Raw genomic sequence first — 17483 nt, 5'->3', positions numbered from 1 at the left:
TGCTTTTTAGCTTTTCTCAGTTAACGTATACTGATGCACCCTCGCAGTGCAGCTGGACAAAATGCAAATGTACATTGTGCAATAAATAGGCACTGAAAAAAGAGAATTCATGGATGGGCAGCTTTGCTCAAATCCCCTGGTTTTGAGAGAATGCATTACTAACTGTGTTGAGGCAATGTTATTTAGCAAATAGTGCAAAGAGAATCATGTTAAGGCCTGATTAATTCCCATCGAACCATATGGACTCCATGAGCCTGATGATCTCAGTCCTATAAACTACATTAACCCGCGTTTCTTTGTCTCCATAGGGCAAAGTCAGCCGTGTTGGCTATGTTGCTTCAATAGATAAAATAAGGTGATAAGGCTGGAGCATTTGTGCTCTTTAAGAAACTAATAGCCACCATCTGGAAATGATTTACCACACTTGATACGTACAGTGTAATGGGTTTTATTGGCCTGAGGTTGCCAATAAGAAGCATAAGTCACCATAGGATGGAGAGTTTGACGACATTTTCCTGCTTTAATTATATGTCAAATTTGTGAGATATGCAGTTTAAGCAGAAGACATGAATTATGTGGTTGAAATTTAGGATCTTCAAGGAATGTTTGAATTTATGTAGCTGACCTGAGAAACCTCAGTGCCCTTTGCACTCAGCATGTTTTATGTTGAGAGCCTGCCGCCTGGACGTAACGATAAGATGTCAGTCTTGCTGATGTTTCCAGGAAACACACACACACACACACACACACACACACACACACACACACACACACTGTCATCCTCCTGTCTTGTTCTGTGATGATAGACTGTGTATCATGCAGAGCATACTGTTTAAATCTCGTGCATGTAGTTTTGCTTTAAGCTTTTGGTATATTACTGCATCCATGTACTGACAACAAGTTGTATGACGATCTCTGATATCAAATTTGTATAAGCATTAATATTCAAGTATGGGCACCTGAGCTAAACTCAACATAGGTTTTTATTGTTTAATATTTAACAAAGTGAAAATTAAGAAGAACCACATGCTTTTGCATATCAAAATATGGTGTGCAAATATGCAATGTTTTAACCAATAGCAGTACAGTAAACTTGCTAACTACTGTCAAATTTGACATCAGTCTATTTGACTACTGTCACGTGTCTGGCTTCTGTGGGTGGTGCAAATTATCTGTGATAGATGATAAACAAAGGATTTTTCCACATGAAAAATGACACTCAGGAACTTCACAGTTTGTACCCTTAACTTATTCATCTGCATGTTCTTACATAGTGTTCATCATCTCAACAGGAAGATGTGTCAAGCATGACTGGGCTATTGCATCCACATTACAAAACAATAGACATTGCACACACACACACACACACACACACACACACACACACACACACACACACATGCACGCATGCGCGCGCACACACACACACACACACACACAAGCAGTTTATGTTTTCATGCCCTATGGGGACATGACACAGGTTTGCATTAGTTTCCTGGAGACTTACTCTAACCATAACCATAACTTGCCTAACCCTAACCTTTACCCTAACCTTAACCTAAGCCTCAACCTAAGCCTCAACCGTAACCTAACCTTTAACCAAGTCATCATCTTAAAATTTAATCATTTACCCATGGGGAATTGAATTTTGTCCCCATAAGGAAGGTGAGTCCCCACGTGTAACTGTGTAAACAGGTTTTTTTCCCCACCAAGTAAGAAAAACACGTACACACACACACGCCCTTACTTTTTCACAAGATAAATATTTAGAAAACTGAAAAAGTGGGTAAAGTACAAGGGACACACATAATACAGACTGTCGTTTTTTTAAGAGTCATTCGAGTATTCTTAGTAAATTTGACTGTTGTTAGCCAAAAAATGAATTGAGTAGTTTCACCATGAACACCTAACTGGCATTCAATTATGCATGTAATTTACAAGGTTAAATAAATAAATAACGTGACATTTTGTAATCTCTTCCTGAACTTCTTTCATTTGGTAAGTATTTCTAAACTCCTGCCTATGACCCTGATCTCGCTGGTGGAAATGTTGAAAAGTTGAGACACTACAGTATGTACAGCTAAATAAAACATAGAATTCATCAACTTGCTTGATTTTTGTAAATATATGCTTATTCTGAGTTTGTGACAGGAACAGCAAAAAACTGGAAAAGTTTTGTACTGCTCAGAAAACACCTGTTTGGAACATTAAACAGGTAAACCCATTCATTTAGAAGGGGCGAGGGTATCACCACAGGGCATGAATGGCTCAGTTGTTCACATGGATGGGGTGGGGTGCAGCACTTTGTGAAGCATGTCATTACATAAGGGATATTAATACATGGGCTCAGGAACACTTTGGAAAACTGTCAGTAAACAAAGTTTGTTTGCAAGTGTCACATCTTGTTTGGAATTATGGTTATAACAGCTTAAAGCCTGAAGCACAGACACAGACATCACGCTACACTTTTCAACAAACTGCCTTTTAAACAGCATAGTGAAAAGATGAGAAGATAAACAGAAATGCAGTTTGACAGCTCCGGGCACATTTAAATGAAGCTGTCGAAACCTGCCTGATGGAAAGTTACTGGGAGCTAACCAAAGCTGATTACACAACATGCTGCAAGGTTACGACGTCATCAGGAGGACTTGAGGTGTATAAATACATAAATCCTGCTATAACTGAACAATAAACTGCAAGGACAAGTAGCATCAAAGCAAAGAAATGGCATCAACTGTGGAGAGACAATTGAAGGGTAAGCATCTAACACATTTTTCACAGAATTTCTGCAATTAATGTCTAAATAATATACATATATTGTAGATAATGTTATTACCAAATAAAAATGAAATGGCATGTCTTTCAGAGTGTGTTTGTGAATGTTCATTTTTTCTTATTGTTTCTCACCTCTGGCAAATCTGCATATACACTCCTTATGTATCTCTATGACCACTGCTGGTGATGTATTTTCAGATAATTTTAAATACCTTAGAAATACGTATTTTTCCATACAATTGACATAGCAATCTTCTATTTCTCCGTGGCACATTTAGTGAAGAGTTAAAATAACCTAATGCAATGAAAGATATTAAATATAGCAGAAATACTGTAAGTATAATATAATGATTTTTCTTTGGTTTTGTTTAATATTTAATATTAAAAAATACTCTGGACAGATGAATAAAATGGACATAGAATAAAAATAAAATCCTATACTGAAGCATGACCAAAGCTGCTGCTTCCACTAAAGTAAAATACAAAATATCACTTTAAAAAGTAAAATTATAACTTCGAGTCCCAAATGGTCACAGTGGTGTCAGAGGGAGAATGAGAAAACTGCTCTTAACAGGAAAGAGGAAATGACACTCCACGTTATAGGGAAATGAATATATATAAATGAAAAAGTGGAAAATACCCAGTGACTTAATTGTCAAGCTGTGGTAACCACTAACCTAAGATCATGGCAATTCCAAGTACAGAAGTCATTAAGAAACTAACTGTGTTGCGTTTTGTCTTAAGCTCACAAAGCAGGCTGAAATGTGAGCATTTGGTAAACTATCTACTGAGACCCAACTTTTGCATCTATTCAGTTATGTCAGAACTCAAATATTTTTATTTTTTCCTTATTTAGAGGAGAATCACAGTGAAAGTCAGAGCTCTGAGGCAGATCCTGGATATCCAGTGAAATGTCGGCCAGAGGTCATGAATGGTGTTTCCCTGAACTGCCCCACTCTGAATGTATGTGCAGCGGAGAACTTCGTTCATCAGTCCATGGCCATCATTTTGGAAGATGCAGTGAAAAAGGCTGCTGATATCAGTGAAAAGGTAAAGGTGCAATTGTGCACTGGGCAGTATAGATATGTAGACTTCTGAACTACAGTGATCTGCTGAAAGTAAAGACATCTTGGAGAGTAATTTGAAAACAGTCTACGAAAATGTAGAGTAGATTTCAGCTACAGTACCAACATACCCTTAGAGGATTATTGAGAATACTGCGACTGCACTTGACCTTGACACTGGGTGTTGATCTACACTAACAGGTGTGTGAGTGGCGTTCCCCTGAGCAGCTGAAGGAGTTGTTGGACCTTGAACTGAGAGACAGAGGAGAGTCTGAGTCCAAGATCCTACAGCGCTGCAGAGATGCCATCAGATACAGTGTCAAGACTAGTAAGTCAAACTTTCATGAATTAAAGATACTAGACAGCAAAACTTATCATTTAATAAAAGACTGATTAAAAAATTTGGATTTTTGTTGAAATTCAGTAACTGATAATTCAGATTGCTTTCACTTTCCAGCCTCTCCTGACCCCGTTGTCCCTCTAGCGCCACCCGTTAAAACAAATCTTTAGGTTTGCAGGTCCGTGTCCTTTGAACTATCTTATATATTCTTGGAAAGCAGAGGGAGCAATCTATTATACTGCCTGAGCTTTATCAAGAACCCTGAATCCTGAACAGCTCTGTGCTGGAGTCTGTCTTCTGTAGTTTCAGACAGCTGTTGGTGGATTTGTGATCACATGGACTTTAGTGTGTTGCAAGACAACATGACTGCATTGCAGGAAATGCAGACTACATCAGTCTTTAGGTGGAAATGAAACTGAACTGCATTTGCCACTTCTCTTCTCTAAGTGTCTGTACTTTTATTTTTTCCTGTCTGATTTTTTTTTTAATTGACCAGAAAACAGTCAGAATTCTGTCTGAAATGGATAGACATAACCACGGGCCACATGCTGTTTGTGTGCAGTCAGTGTTAGTTGGGATTGTTAATGCTGATCGAAGATATCTTATAATTGTTGCTTCATGGTTTTGGTTTTTTTTTTTTTTTTTTTTTTTTAAATTTGGTAATACTGGAGTGCCAGTGGAGCTGCACCTCTTAATGTATGTAAGTCTATTACAGCAGATCTAACCACAATTAAACTCATCATAGTTAAGATGAACTTCGGGCAATACAAATTTAGTTCTAATAAATTGATATTAGATATTAAGTAATAGCAATTAATTGTCAGCACCTAACCAAAAAAATAAATCACCAAAATCAAATTAGCTTAACTTTCTAGCAGGACAGTTACTTAACCTTATGTTGTGGTTAAAGGAAAGGTACTACATTATGTGTAGTACACCTTCGACACATTCATAAGTGTAATATATTGTAGAACAACTTGTCACCTGTGAAATGTTATTTCTTTTGTTGGGACACCCCAAATCAGCCTGGCTATTTGAATGGATCACAACATAAGGCGCAGACACATCTCACAAGCTTTAAATGTGGCATCTGCTACAACTACTAAAAAAAATACAATCACGTATAAAACAAGTCAATCCATGGAGACTCTGTGCAGCGTCTGCATAGTATAAATTACTGCAAGAAGCATAAAATACAAATGCTTTAACTAGCTAGTTAGTATCAGCGTGCTAATGGCAAATGGCAATTTGGCATTATAGTTCAGAATTCTTACAGATTTCTCACAGATTTGCTACTGCGGGCATTTAGTGGCATCACCTTTTCATTTGGGCTGAATGAATTGATTGGATGGGTTTATCACCGGCCTGTAACAGCTACAACTACTACATTTGTTCTTTTATTGACTGCTGTTGGGATGTTAAGAGATTTTATACAATTATAGTAGAAAATGCTTCTAAGATAACCTACTGACACTATCTTTAAGGACTCCCTCGTTGCTAAGTCTCTAGTCTTCTTCAGAAGCAAACAATAGCTCACACTTACACACACTTTATACAGAAAAAGATCTGGGCGGCAGCGTTTCAGACTGTCAGCTGATTAACTGCTCTGAATCACTTCTCTATCACCTCTGCAGCCCATCCTCGTTTCTTCAACCAGCTGTATGCTGGAATGGAGCCCTATTCCATGGTGGCAAGCTTCATCGTGGAGGCCCTCAAACCCAGTCTGTGAGTCACACAATTCATTGTAGTATACAGTAAGTCAAATTTGTTAATGTGGTTAACCAAAGTTTAAAATCATACAAATGTAATGCTGAGAATGTCTGGCTTTCCTCAGGTACACATATGAGGTGTCTCCAGTCTTTACACTGGTGGAGGATACTGTGCTGAGGAAGATCATGGAGGTGATTGGCTGGGAGGAAAGAGGAGATGGAATCTTCAATCCAGGTACAATCACTGACAGATACTAATATTTACACTGTTGCCATGATAGCCTCCATTTTACTTTTCTCTAATTATTTAATCCAATCTATAATATGATACGCGCAAAGTGTTGTTTTCACCAGTGTGCTGTTTTTCCCTCCAGGTGGCTCAATGTCCAATATGTATGCTGTGAACTTAGCCAGGTACCAGTACTGTCCTGACATGAAAGAGAGCGGGCTCTCTGCTGGTCCACGACTGGTCATTTTAACATCGCAGGAGGTGGGACTTACAGGAGAATATATATTTTAGAATAAGTGTAGCTGAACATGTCAGCATTAATTCAAGATCTATATCTCAAATGAACCACTTCAGGAAGCTCCATTCTACATTCTCCAACAGATGCATTTCATTTGACTAAATTTTTTTATGGTTTCATGAATTCACTCCTTTCCTTAATGAGAGATAAAAGCTGGCAAAAAAAAAAAAAAATCATAGTGAAAGATTTATGATTTTTTTTTTTTTTTTTGAGGGACAAGTCTGGCAGACCTTCACAGTTCAAATAGTAGGAAAGAAATAAGATACTAAGTCTTATCTTATCTTAGATCTATTATGTGTGATTATCTTCTCCTTTGTTATTGTGTTTGAATAAATGAATACCTACTCAAGGCATATATTTTTATTGACGGACTCTTGTTTAATCTCTTTCAGTGTCATTACTCAATTTCCAAAGCAGCAGCTTTGCTGGGCATTGGCACAAAGAATGTTTATATGGTTCCGTCTGATAAGAGGTAAATTGCTTCTCACACACACTTTATAAACCTGCCTGATATGGAAAACTAGAGCCACCTCAGAATGATACCCATCCATCATGTTTTTTTAAAAATCAAAAATTAAATTATTAAAACTGTATTCATTCAAAGTTAATATGTCCATTCATTCATTTGCCTTATCATCACAAACTGAATTATTTTGTGTGTTTGTCAGGGGGAAGATGATTCCCTCAGCTCTGGAGGAGCAAATTAAGACAGCTAAGAGTGAGGTGAGGAAGCCAGGTTACATGTGCAATTCAACAGAGACACTGTTACATAATCCTTTGAAGTAGAAAATGTTGCAGTATCAGTTAGAAAATCTTCTTGTGTGTGTGTTCAGGGTGCAGTACCCATTATGGTAAATGCCACAGCAGGGACCACGGTGCTCGGAGCTTTTGATCCCATCGACGAAATCGCAGACATCTGTGAGAAGTACAATCTGTGGCTGCATGTGGACGTGAGTTCATTAATTCTTTCATTCATTCATTTATTTGTCTCCAGAATTTGTTCTTCTTTCAGTATTAATTCCTCTTGCTCCCTCCTGTTCCTCAGGCCTGTTGGGGAGGAGCGGTTCTGATGTCTAAGAAGCATAAACACTTGTTAAAGGGTATCCACAGGTAACAATTTGATCATATCAGAGCAACATTCCTGAAATATTGCATGTAAGGAAGGAGAGACATTGTTTATTCAGTTCTTAAAGCACTGTCATCTACGCTTTTGTTCAGTGGAATGCCAGCTGCTGTTCCAAGTCTAGAGGTAGAGCTGGATGAGTTTCTGCAGTGAGCAGCCTCTCTAGTGCTCAGGTGTCTCTGGGCATAACACACTGACTGTAAATGATCTCTGATTTGTCTCTTGTGATAAGAGCTAACTCTGTGGCCTGGAACCCCCACAAGATGCTGATGGCATGTCTGCAGTGTTCTGCCTTCCTGGTCAGAGACAAAACGGTAAGACAAACTCACATATCAGTTCATCTGCTCCCCACCAACATAGTGATTCTCAACTTTGCTAGGCTCTACAGTATATATCCTAAAATGAGGGAATAACTTTGCAGAATTAACCTTTTCCAATTACAACACAAGTCAACATTAACCCATTCACACAACTCATCAGAGATGATAACCATTCACAGGAACACTCACACCAATGGAACCCTAGTGAGGTTCAACATGTGGACCACAGGGGCCAGGGAAACACTGGTTGGTTGCTGCCATTCACTTGGCACAGATGTAGTATACATAATATTGAGATTTTAACATGTTCAGAACATCTTAGCACTGGATTTAAGCAGTGAAACATTACGTTCTATATTAATACACACTGGATGGCTAATTGTGTCATTGTTGTCTTCAATGTCATTAATTAAAACACATACCTACGTGTAAATGCAATATCCATATAAATTATGTTCAGTGAAATGAATATATTAACCTTGTCATTGTGTTCCTTTAGAAGCTCCTCCAGCGCTGCCACTCCGCTCGGGCCTCCTACATCTTCCAGCAGGACAAGTTCTATGATGTCAGCTACGACACAGGGGACAAGTCTGTCCAGTGCAGCAGGAAGCCAGACGCCTTCAAATTCTGGCTCATGTGGAAGGCTTTGGGAGCTGGAGAGCTGGAGCAGAGGGTGGACAGAGCCCTCGCCATGGCCAAGTTAGTCTCATTAGACAGACACATTGCAGGGCTGCAGCTTACAGTGACAAGATCGCTATCTTTGGTTAGATTTCACAGTGAGCATTAACAATGTTAAATAATCTTGCTTACTTATATATATGTTGTATATATTTTTGGACATCAGTTGACTCTCCTGGGTGGATTTAGAGAAGTCATCTCGGGGGACAGTGTCCTCTAGTGGTAATTTTGTGAATAACTGCAGTTCTTTGAATGCTGATGATTATGTATGAGGGCGGCATGGTGGTGCAGTGGTTAGCACTGTCGCTTCATAGCAAGAGGGTTTCAGGCTCGAATCTCGGTCTGGGCCCTTCTATGTAGAGTTTGCATGTTCTCCCTGTGCCTGCGTGGGTTTTCTCCGGGTACTCCGGCTTCCTCCCACAATCCCCAAAACATGCACATTAGGTTAATTGGCTACTCTACATTGCCCCTAGGTGTGAGTGTGAGAGTGTGTGGTTGTCTGTCTTTGTGTGTTGGCCCCGCGATTGACTGGCGACTAGTCCAGGGGGGAACCCTGCCTCTTGCCCGTAGTCAGCTGGGATAGGCTCCAGCCCCCCTCGACCCTGACAGATAAGCAGTATAGAAAATGGATGGATGGATGGATGGATTATGTACGAATGAACTATAAATTCCAGTGCTAACACATGCCAGTGCTGACTAGCATATGAACCAAACACAATATATTTTAAATCATAATTAGTGGGATATTCTAAAGCTAAATGTATCTCTGGCAGGTATCTTGCACAGGAGATCAAGAGAAGAGACGGGTTCCGTCTATTAATGGAAGTAAGTTTATCCACAATTTCACTCAAAAGCAATACTGTCTGTTATTTCACTGTTACTCAGTAAAATGTTGTAAATGCATTTCAGGTAAGTTTTACGTGTATTTAAATAATCACATAATTTGCAGTACATTATCTGAAAAGGATTTCCTGTTTTGCTTTCTTGTCTACAGCCTGAATATGCCAATGTTTGCTTCTGGTACATTCCACCAAGTTTGAGGAACCTTCCAGATGGCCCAGAGCTCTGGAAAAAAGTTCACACTGTAAGGAATTACTTACTAAATTTTAAAATGCTGACATGTAGCGATGACCAAATCCTCTCTTATGCTACTATGTTGTCAGTGATGTCAATCATTGCAGCGTCCACTCTCTTCTCTTATAGGTGGCTCCAAAGGTGAAAGAGCGTATGATGAAGAAGGGCAGTACAATGGTGGGCTACCAACCACACGGAGACAAAGTCAACTTTTTCAGGATGGTCACCATCAGCCCTCAGGCCAGCACACAGGACATGGACTTTGTTCTGGATGAGATACACAATCTGGGAAAAGATATATGATGAAATATCAGTGTCAGTGAAGAGCCTCCCCAAACCACTTTATTCATCAGTGGATTCACTGAAGGACTTGTGTACATTCAGGGCATTCAAACTGTCCTTGGGGCTCTCCTGGATTCAACTAATCATAATCTTTACATCCATAGTCACTTAAATAATCTATAATCTTAAAATAATACATATTCTGTTTTTAAACGTTTGATCAAACTTTATCAGTGTAGTCTACAATACACCTACAATACGTTCCAGCAGAATGATGTGCGGTTTTTTTTTTCAGACGTTTTGACTGTTTGGAGCATTTTAAGTTTAAATAGATGAACAAGCCTCAGCTTTTTAAGTCACTTTCTCTGCAGATATGAAGGTCCAAGGCTCAGATCTCAAGGTGGAAAAGTCCTACTTTCCAACAATGTGGCAGCTGTGTGTTTTGTGTCAATTAAATAGAAACAACTTGGATACCTATCATTACTGTTTGTGGTTATATTTCAAAATGCTGGAACATGCTGAGTACATTTGTTCTTGGGGGTGAGCATACGCTATACAAACAAACCAAATCTGAGGAAGGTTACCTTGGACATAAACATTAATGGCATCCCAGTTTACAGTACAGTCAAATAAATAATAACATTCAGAAGAGAGAGACTGAGCTTGCAGCCTCACAACACATGCAGTTATTCACTCTAACCCTCACTCTATGTTGAGAAAAGTCCCCAACAAAATAATAATTAGAAAAGGAAAAAAACTGCCATGCACTTTTTGTGGATCTAGTAAGTGATAACTAAGAGGTGATGCTGACTCTTTAGCTATGTACAACCATATTTTAACATAATTCTAATACTTTTGGAAATATATCCAGATGTACATAGTGGTGTCGTAGAAGTTTTGGCTATTGGTCTTAGAAGAGGAGCCCTTGTAGTTTCATATTTGATAGGGTGCAATAGGTACAATACGCAATATACAGATAAAAAGAATTGGGCCACCTGACCATTGCACCAACAGGGACTTTAATGACATTGCATTCTAAATACATAGACAGCTTTGTAGCTATAACATCTTCCACCCTTTTGGGAAGGCTTTCCACAAGATTTTGGTGTGTTTCTGCAGGAAACATTCATGCAGTAGAGCATTTTTGAGGTCAGACACTGATGTTGGACCAAAAGGTCTGGCTCACAATCTCTGTTCCAGTTCATCCCAAAGGTGTTTGATGGGGTTGAGGTCAGGGTTATGTGTGGGACAGTCAAGTTCTTCCACACCAAACCCATCCAGCCATGTCCTTGCTCTTTGCACTGGGACACAGTCATGCTGGAACAGAAAAGGACCTTCCCCAAACTGTCGCCACAAAGTTGGAAGCATAGCATTGTCCAAAATGTCTTGATATTCTGAAACATTAAGATTTACCTTCACTGGAAGTAACGGGCCGAGCCCAACAACCCCTGAACAACAGCCCCATAAAGAGGTGTGTCTGGATACTTTTGTCTATATAGTGTATGTAGAGCAGCCTTAGAGTTGAACATCACGACTGGCCAATAGATTTCTCTCTCTCTCCCTCTCTCTCTGTCTCTCTCTATCTCTCTCTGTCACCCTCTCTTCGTTTTCTTGCTCCCTTGAAAGGCTTATTCCCAGTATACAAGAGATTTTTCATGGCCAATTGCTGTGACAGCCTGGCTGCTATGAAAATCAAAAAATGCCACATTGACTCTGTCACTCTGAAACTTAAAAGTTTGCTTGGTTGCTCTAATACACTAGCATAGCATATCCCTCAAGTCTTAAGGAAGAATGTGTCTCTCTGAGGATTTGCAGACATCTCAGTTATGTGAGTAGGGTAAGGCCTCACAGCACGAGGATGCCACAACTCCATGTGAGGTTTGTGTACAGGAAGAGGGGAAAGAGGCTTGAAACACTAAACTGAGAATACCTGACTAAAACGTCACTGTGTTCGATCTTTGGTACAGGTAAAACGACTCTACACTCAAGACTGTACATGATGCTGAATGTATATGCTTTGAAAACACGCTGGGACATCGTTGACATCACTTTGTCCTCAACCAGCAAGACTAAAACTGAACATAGCAGCTCTGTGTCAGAAATAAGTAAAAGGTAAAAAAAAAAAGGTAAATAATAATAAAAAAAATTCATTGGTATTTGATACATTCTTCACACTGAAATACAACGGCATGATTCATGGTTCAAATGTGTGTTTGTTTGTGTTGTCTTGACTGAATGACTCACTCTGTTCTGGAGTTTATTGGTTAAGGCTGCTTTGGTAAAATGGTGAAGTGAGTGGGTGACATGCTTCAGGTGCCTTTAAATGTCCACATTATTCTCTTGGTCCTCACAGAATAATGTGGACGTTGAAAGGATTTCCTACTGGATTTCCCATCTTTTGATCTTGAGCTACAGTAATTGCCCTTGGCCTGCCCTTCACTGAGGCTATCAGTGTGTGAGGCTGCACCCTGGCTTTCCTCTACCTCACAGTTGATCTGGAAAAGGTCAACTGTGAAGATCAGATGATAGGTCAGCTCCCTCAATGAAGTGACTGGTTCAGGTTGTGGCCCAGCTGATCACCCAACATAAAGGCTGATGCTTAAGTAATCTTGTTTTTCTTTTCTTGAGTTGATTAATTATTGGAATTCTTCTCATGTGCATTTAGTCTTAATCTTAAAAATGACATAAAGGAAAGCAGTGGCAGATTCACTGTAGAGGAGTGCTATAGCAGAGGGGAACTTGCTGGCTATTTGAACTGCATCATGGATGTGTTTTGAATGATATTGTACATGCTGCCTGGCAAGTTAATGATGTTTCAATCCCAACAAAGCCAGTGCTCTGTCTCATTCATCTCTTAGTATGCTTCAGACAATTACTGAACTCGTGATCACAACCTGTTCAATATTTCATCCAGAGGTCCATTAAAGACACAAAAGCCTCCTTCTTTCTTCTCTCTCACACACAAAAGAAACAATACATCTTCACTTTGTCACACTGTAAAAAAAGCAAAACCAAAATATCCCAGATATGAGTACTGATGACAACACTTGCAGTCCGTGACTTTCTCTCCCACCTGAACCAGTCATGAGCAGTGCTCAGCTGTCAATCATGCCACAACCACACACACACACACACACACAGGCAGGCATGCAAATATATGGGAATACAATCTATAGTTCATACAACAGTAACGATAGATTGACAAAAGTCTGCCAGACAATACAAAATACATCATCACATGGCATGTTTTTAGTATAAACTTTTATTTTTGTGTTTTAGATGTGTTTCCATAACAATTACATACATTTGCAGGCACTAACTGGATAAAATACCTGTTTGATTTGACTTAAGTGAACATCATTGTTTTCAATAGAAATGCTGATGTGCAGTCCAGTAAGAGTCCAAACATCATACATTTTCTCTCTCTTTTTCTAAGTCCTCAGGTTTATCCGTTCTCAAATTTATCATCGGTTACATGTAGTTAAAGTAGAATGGTTCAGAGAGAAAGTTAACCTCAGCTGTACTGAAAATGTGTGTCATAATACCCAGTTATACAATAACAAATAATGAATTGAATGTGTTATATACTCTGTTGCATGTGTGTGCTTTTCTTTGGCTCTTTATCCTCTTGATATCTCATTAATCCTTGCCCCCAGTGGATGAGTCACTCTTTTGACATTATCTGTCTGGGTTTTGATGCATTAAAGCCAAAAGCTTAGCGTGTGACAAAGTTAATGGATGATGTTTTATACCCGACTGGACATAAAGTGAGCTGATTATATCCAGGCTGACTACAGGGCCATCCATTAGAAATCCAAACACTGGAGTTAAGAGAGAAAGAGGGGAGAGGATGAATGGACACGTCATCTGCAACGTCAGAATTCTGCAGGTACACATTTGCTTAGTGACACTGCACATCACATTTTCTGTAAATAAAGTCTGTTAATGAATCAGAGACAACAAGAGGGTTTGGAATCTTCTGAACATTATTTTGAGTGGAGGTCCATACAGTAACGACAGCTTGAGGTGAGTTAAAAAACGTTTTTGAGTATGGAACTCTAGTCAACATTTTGTCATGAATAATACTGTAATCCTCCATACTTACATTTTTATTTTAAATGACAGACAACAAAACTACTAAATTTGAAACACAGAAAGAAAACTTCTTGAAAATAAAAGAATTTGTGAATGTATTGTTTGTGTTTTCAGTCATCATCTCTAAATTGTATGTTTGTGAAAACACACTCTTACAACAACTTTTAATGTTACAGTGATATACTAAAACAGCTATAACCTCACTGAAACCATAACAATAAAAGACTAATTTAATGTCTTTTTAAGATATATTTAATTTATTGCTAACTGAAATGCTAAATGCGGGGTTAGTCAGTTGTCCACTAGCTGATGCTGTTGTGTACAGTGGGTTTGTCTGAGCGTGTTTGTTGAACACAGTTTTGAAAATTAACCCTATGTCCCATAATTACAGGTTCAAATCTTAAACTTCCAATAGGACACAATACTGTAAATACAGTTCAAGCTGCCAAACACCAACCTGCCACCATGGCCGTCATTGGTACAGGCTTTGATGACCAGTCCCTTAGCAGTGAAGGCAGTGACAACCATGTCTTCTCAGACACAGAAGCTTCCACAGTCAAAGGCTTGTACTTCCAAAGTGCTCAGCTGCTCCGTGAACCAGAATCTTCAAGCCAGAACCTTGATCCCTCCCAGTGGGCCCTCATCAATGTGGGAGGCATCCGGTACATCATCCCCTGGAGCACACTGGAGGATGTCCCCCAGAGCCGCCTGAGTCGTCTGCGCTTCTGCACCACCCTGAAGGAGATAGCAGAGTTTTGTGATGACTATGACGAGATGCGACATGAATTCTTCTTTGACCGTGACCCTTTAGCTTTTCGGGTCATCCTCAACTTCCTGGCTAAAGGGAAATTGCGTCTTCTGCATGAGATCTGCAATGTGGCTCTGCATGGGGAGCTGCTGTACTGGGGCCTCAATATACGACAGATGGAACCATGCTGCCGCCATCGTATGATATCCTCTGTGGAGGAGGTGGCTCAGCACCAGCGCAAGGAGAATGAGTGGCATCAGAGAAGGAGGGCGCAGAGGGCTCCTATAGTAGGGGACAGTCTGTTCCACATGCTGGGAGAAGCAGTGGAGAACCCTCATTCAGGTTTAGCAGGGAAGGTGTTTGCTTTCCTCTCTGTCATCATGGTGGTGATCACAGTCATCAGTTTGTGCATCAACACCATGCCAGACCAACAAGAAGAAGCATCAGTATGTGTCATTCATTGTACTCTATTATAAGGGAAAATACACAGCATTACCCATCATGTGTACTATTTGAACCCATCATCTGTAATATCATGCTAAATGTAATTCTCAGCTCTCAGAAATTTCCCTCCTAAATGTAAGAAATTGTGCCTCCAATATCAGAAATCAAACATTTTTAAAAATGGCTTCTGCTCACAAATTCTTCGCACATCACTTTGCCAATGATAATTTAAAAAAGAAACAATGGTTTAAATTGTTCAGGGTAATATATTCCCCATAGTGTCCTCAGTAAGACACAAGTTGATTTCCATACCTTATGAAAAAGAACTGAAACGTAAGATAAGGGTCTGAAACATGCAAAAGCATTAGTAGGATTCTTATAGCAATATAAGTACACCTTTTTGCTCAAACTTCACCCCCTTTGTAGGCTGGTAAAGCTTAATCAGTACCTTTATTCTTTGTTGTCTCCACAGAGTAAATGCACTCAAAAGTGCCGCAACATGTTTATTGTGGAATCTGTTTGTGTCGTTTGGTTCTCTCTGGAGTTTCTGGTACGATTTTTCCATGCACCAAGCAAGCTGGAGTTTGCCCGTGGTCCTCTGAACATCATTGATGCTGCTGCCATCTTGCCCTTCTATATCTCACTGTTTCTGGAGCTTGGGGATGAGTCTGTTCAGGATATTGTGGCTGGTGCAGGAAAAAGCAATGTGGACAAACTGGGCCTAACCCTGCGCATGATGAGGGCCCTGCGTATCCTGTATGTGATGAGACTGGCCCGCCACTCTCTGGCCCTGCAGACCTTGGGGTTGACTATCCAACGCAGCATGACGGACTTTGGTCTGCTGTTGCTCTTTGTGTGCGTTGCTGTGACTCTCCTCTCTCCATTGGTACATCTCGCTGAGAGCGAGTTGGCCCCAAACGCTGCCAGATCCCCCCAGCTCAGCTTCAGCAGCATCCCAGCTTCATACTGGTGGTCCATCATCTCTGTGACCACAGTGGGGTATGGTGACATGGTGCCCCACAGCATCCCTGGCCAACTGGTGGCACTGATCAGCATCTTATCAGGGATCCTCATTCTGTCTTTCCCTTCTACATCTATTTTCCACACATTCCATCGTACCTACATAGACCTCAAGGAGGAGCATGACAGGCTGTGGAAAGAGAGGAGGGGTGCCCAGCTTGCCACTGAGGCTGAAGAAAGCATCAAAGAAGGAGAAACTTGGCCTGATAACTGGTCAGACAACAGACCGCTCAACATTAATGGTCAGCCATACTAACCCACTTGTGGGTGAGAAAGCCAATTCCTGTGGCCAGGGTCCAAAATAACGTCATCGATTTCGTTCCCAGTTGAAGAAGATACTGAGGAAGAGGTCCTAAGGATGGGTTTCGGAGGAGGGAGGAAAGCATTCGTTTTCTGTGAGGTATAAAATTTTCTGAATAAATAACAATGTTGAAATTTTGTTGGCACTTTTTGTTCTTTTACAACTGAAATTACATTGTTCTTATTACAAAGGGAGCAAAGCACAGAAAAAAGGTTCCAAGTTTCAAAGTTTCGATATTCCAGTACAGGTACTGGCATTGGTTCATATGTGAATGGTACCAAACCCACCCAGAAATAGTTGTTCCCAAAATTCAGTAATAATTTTATGAACTCAGAAAAAAAAAAGTGGAATGGGGGAAATGAAAGAGAGTTGGGTTCTTGCAGGACAGTTTTCTTTTCTTGTTATTGCTGTAACACATGATATAATTGGCTATATTCTGCACATGCACAACAATCAATAATCAATCATTCTCTGTTGAATATTTTTTCTTTTCATGTAAAATTTCTTTTTGTTGCTTTCCTTCCTGTTTGTTCATCAAGTTATTACAAGGTTATTGTACAACGTTCATTGTGTACGTAAAGTAAATTTAAATATTCTTTATGCTGTTAATATCCATTAATTGGACAGTTCTTTGGCAGTGTGTTTGTCATGGCCATCCTATTACAACTATTTGAAAGTGAATTTGCGAAAGTGAGAGACAGAGAGAAGTGGAGAGCAGCGCTTATCAGAATTGCAAAAATACTGTTGAACCTGACAGTCAACCAAAACCAAGCTGCTCATTTTCCAGACTTCAGAGAAACAATACCAGTTTCTCATTTGGAAACAAACAAATCCTCAGTCATATTTAGGACTAAAAATTTCAAACAGAGAAAATTTTGCCTTGGAGTGAATGATTGAAAAGAGAAAGCAAAAAGGCTTTCTATGCCATCAAGAAGTCAATAAACACTGAACTACCAATTAGAACTCGGCTCCAAATATTCTTA

At 39.8% G+C, this 17483-nt stretch overlaps 2 protein-coding genes across 2 annotated transcripts; both read left to right on the top strand.

The window, feature by feature from the left end:
• Positions 1-2597: 2597 nt before the first annotated feature.
• On the top strand, positions 2598-10370 carry LOC124064402 (acidic amino acid decarboxylase GADL1-like). Its single transcript, XM_046398833.1, has 15 exons — positions 2598-2755; positions 3632-3825; positions 4041-4167; positions 5814-5904; positions 6014-6123; positions 6263-6378; positions 6808-6887; positions 7084-7138; positions 7249-7365; positions 7461-7525; positions 7771-7852; positions 8358-8557; positions 9310-9361; positions 9531-9620; positions 9740-10370. Exons 1-15 carry the CDS (start codon positions 2725-2727, stop codon positions 9911-9913), a joined length of 1584 nt encoding a protein of 527 aa, XP_046254789.1. The 5' UTR covers positions 2598-2724; the 3' UTR covers positions 9914-10370.
• Positions 10371-14392: 4022 nt separating this feature from the next.
• LOC124064205 (potassium voltage-gated channel subfamily G member 4-like) lies at positions 14393-16455 on the top strand. Its single transcript, XM_046398438.1, has 2 exons — positions 14393-15187; positions 15652-16455. Exons 1-2 carry the CDS (start codon positions 14453-14455, stop codon positions 16453-16455), a joined length of 1539 nt encoding a protein of 512 aa, XP_046254394.1. The 5' UTR covers positions 14393-14452.
• The last annotated feature ends 1028 nt before the right edge of the window (positions 16456-17483 follow it).

This window comes from Scatophagus argus, chromosome 9 (genome assembly GCF_020382885.2).
Source record: "Scatophagus argus isolate fScaArg1 chromosome 9, fScaArg1.pri, whole genome shotgun sequence".
NCBI lineage: Eukaryota > Metazoa > Chordata > Actinopteri > Scatophagidae > Scatophagus > Scatophagus argus.
The sequence above is the reverse complement of the archived record's forward strand: the minus strand, read 5'-3'. Positions and strand labels throughout refer to the sequence as shown.

Excerpts from the sequence above, each read along its gene's own strand:
- LOC124064402 (XM_046398833.1), top strand. The coding sequence starts at position 2,725 with ATGGCATCAACTGTGGAGAGACAATTGAAGG. Across the intron at positions 4,168-5,813 it reads CAGATACAGTGTCAAGACTA|CCCATCCTCGTTTCTTCAAC; the intron begins GTAAGTCAAACT and ends TCACCTCTGCAG. Across the intron at positions 5,905-6,013 it reads GAGGCCCTCAAACCCAGTCT|GTACACATATGAGGTGTCTC; the intron begins GTGAGTCACACA and ends GGCTTTCCTCAG.
- LOC124064205 (XM_046398438.1), top strand. The coding sequence starts at position 14,453 with ATGGCCGTCATTGGTACAGGCTTTGATGACCAGTCCCTTAGCAGTGAA. Across the intron at positions 15,188-15,651 it reads AAGAAGAAGCATCAGTATGT|AGTAAATGCACTCAAAAGTG; the intron begins GTCATTCATTGT and ends TTGTCTCCACAG.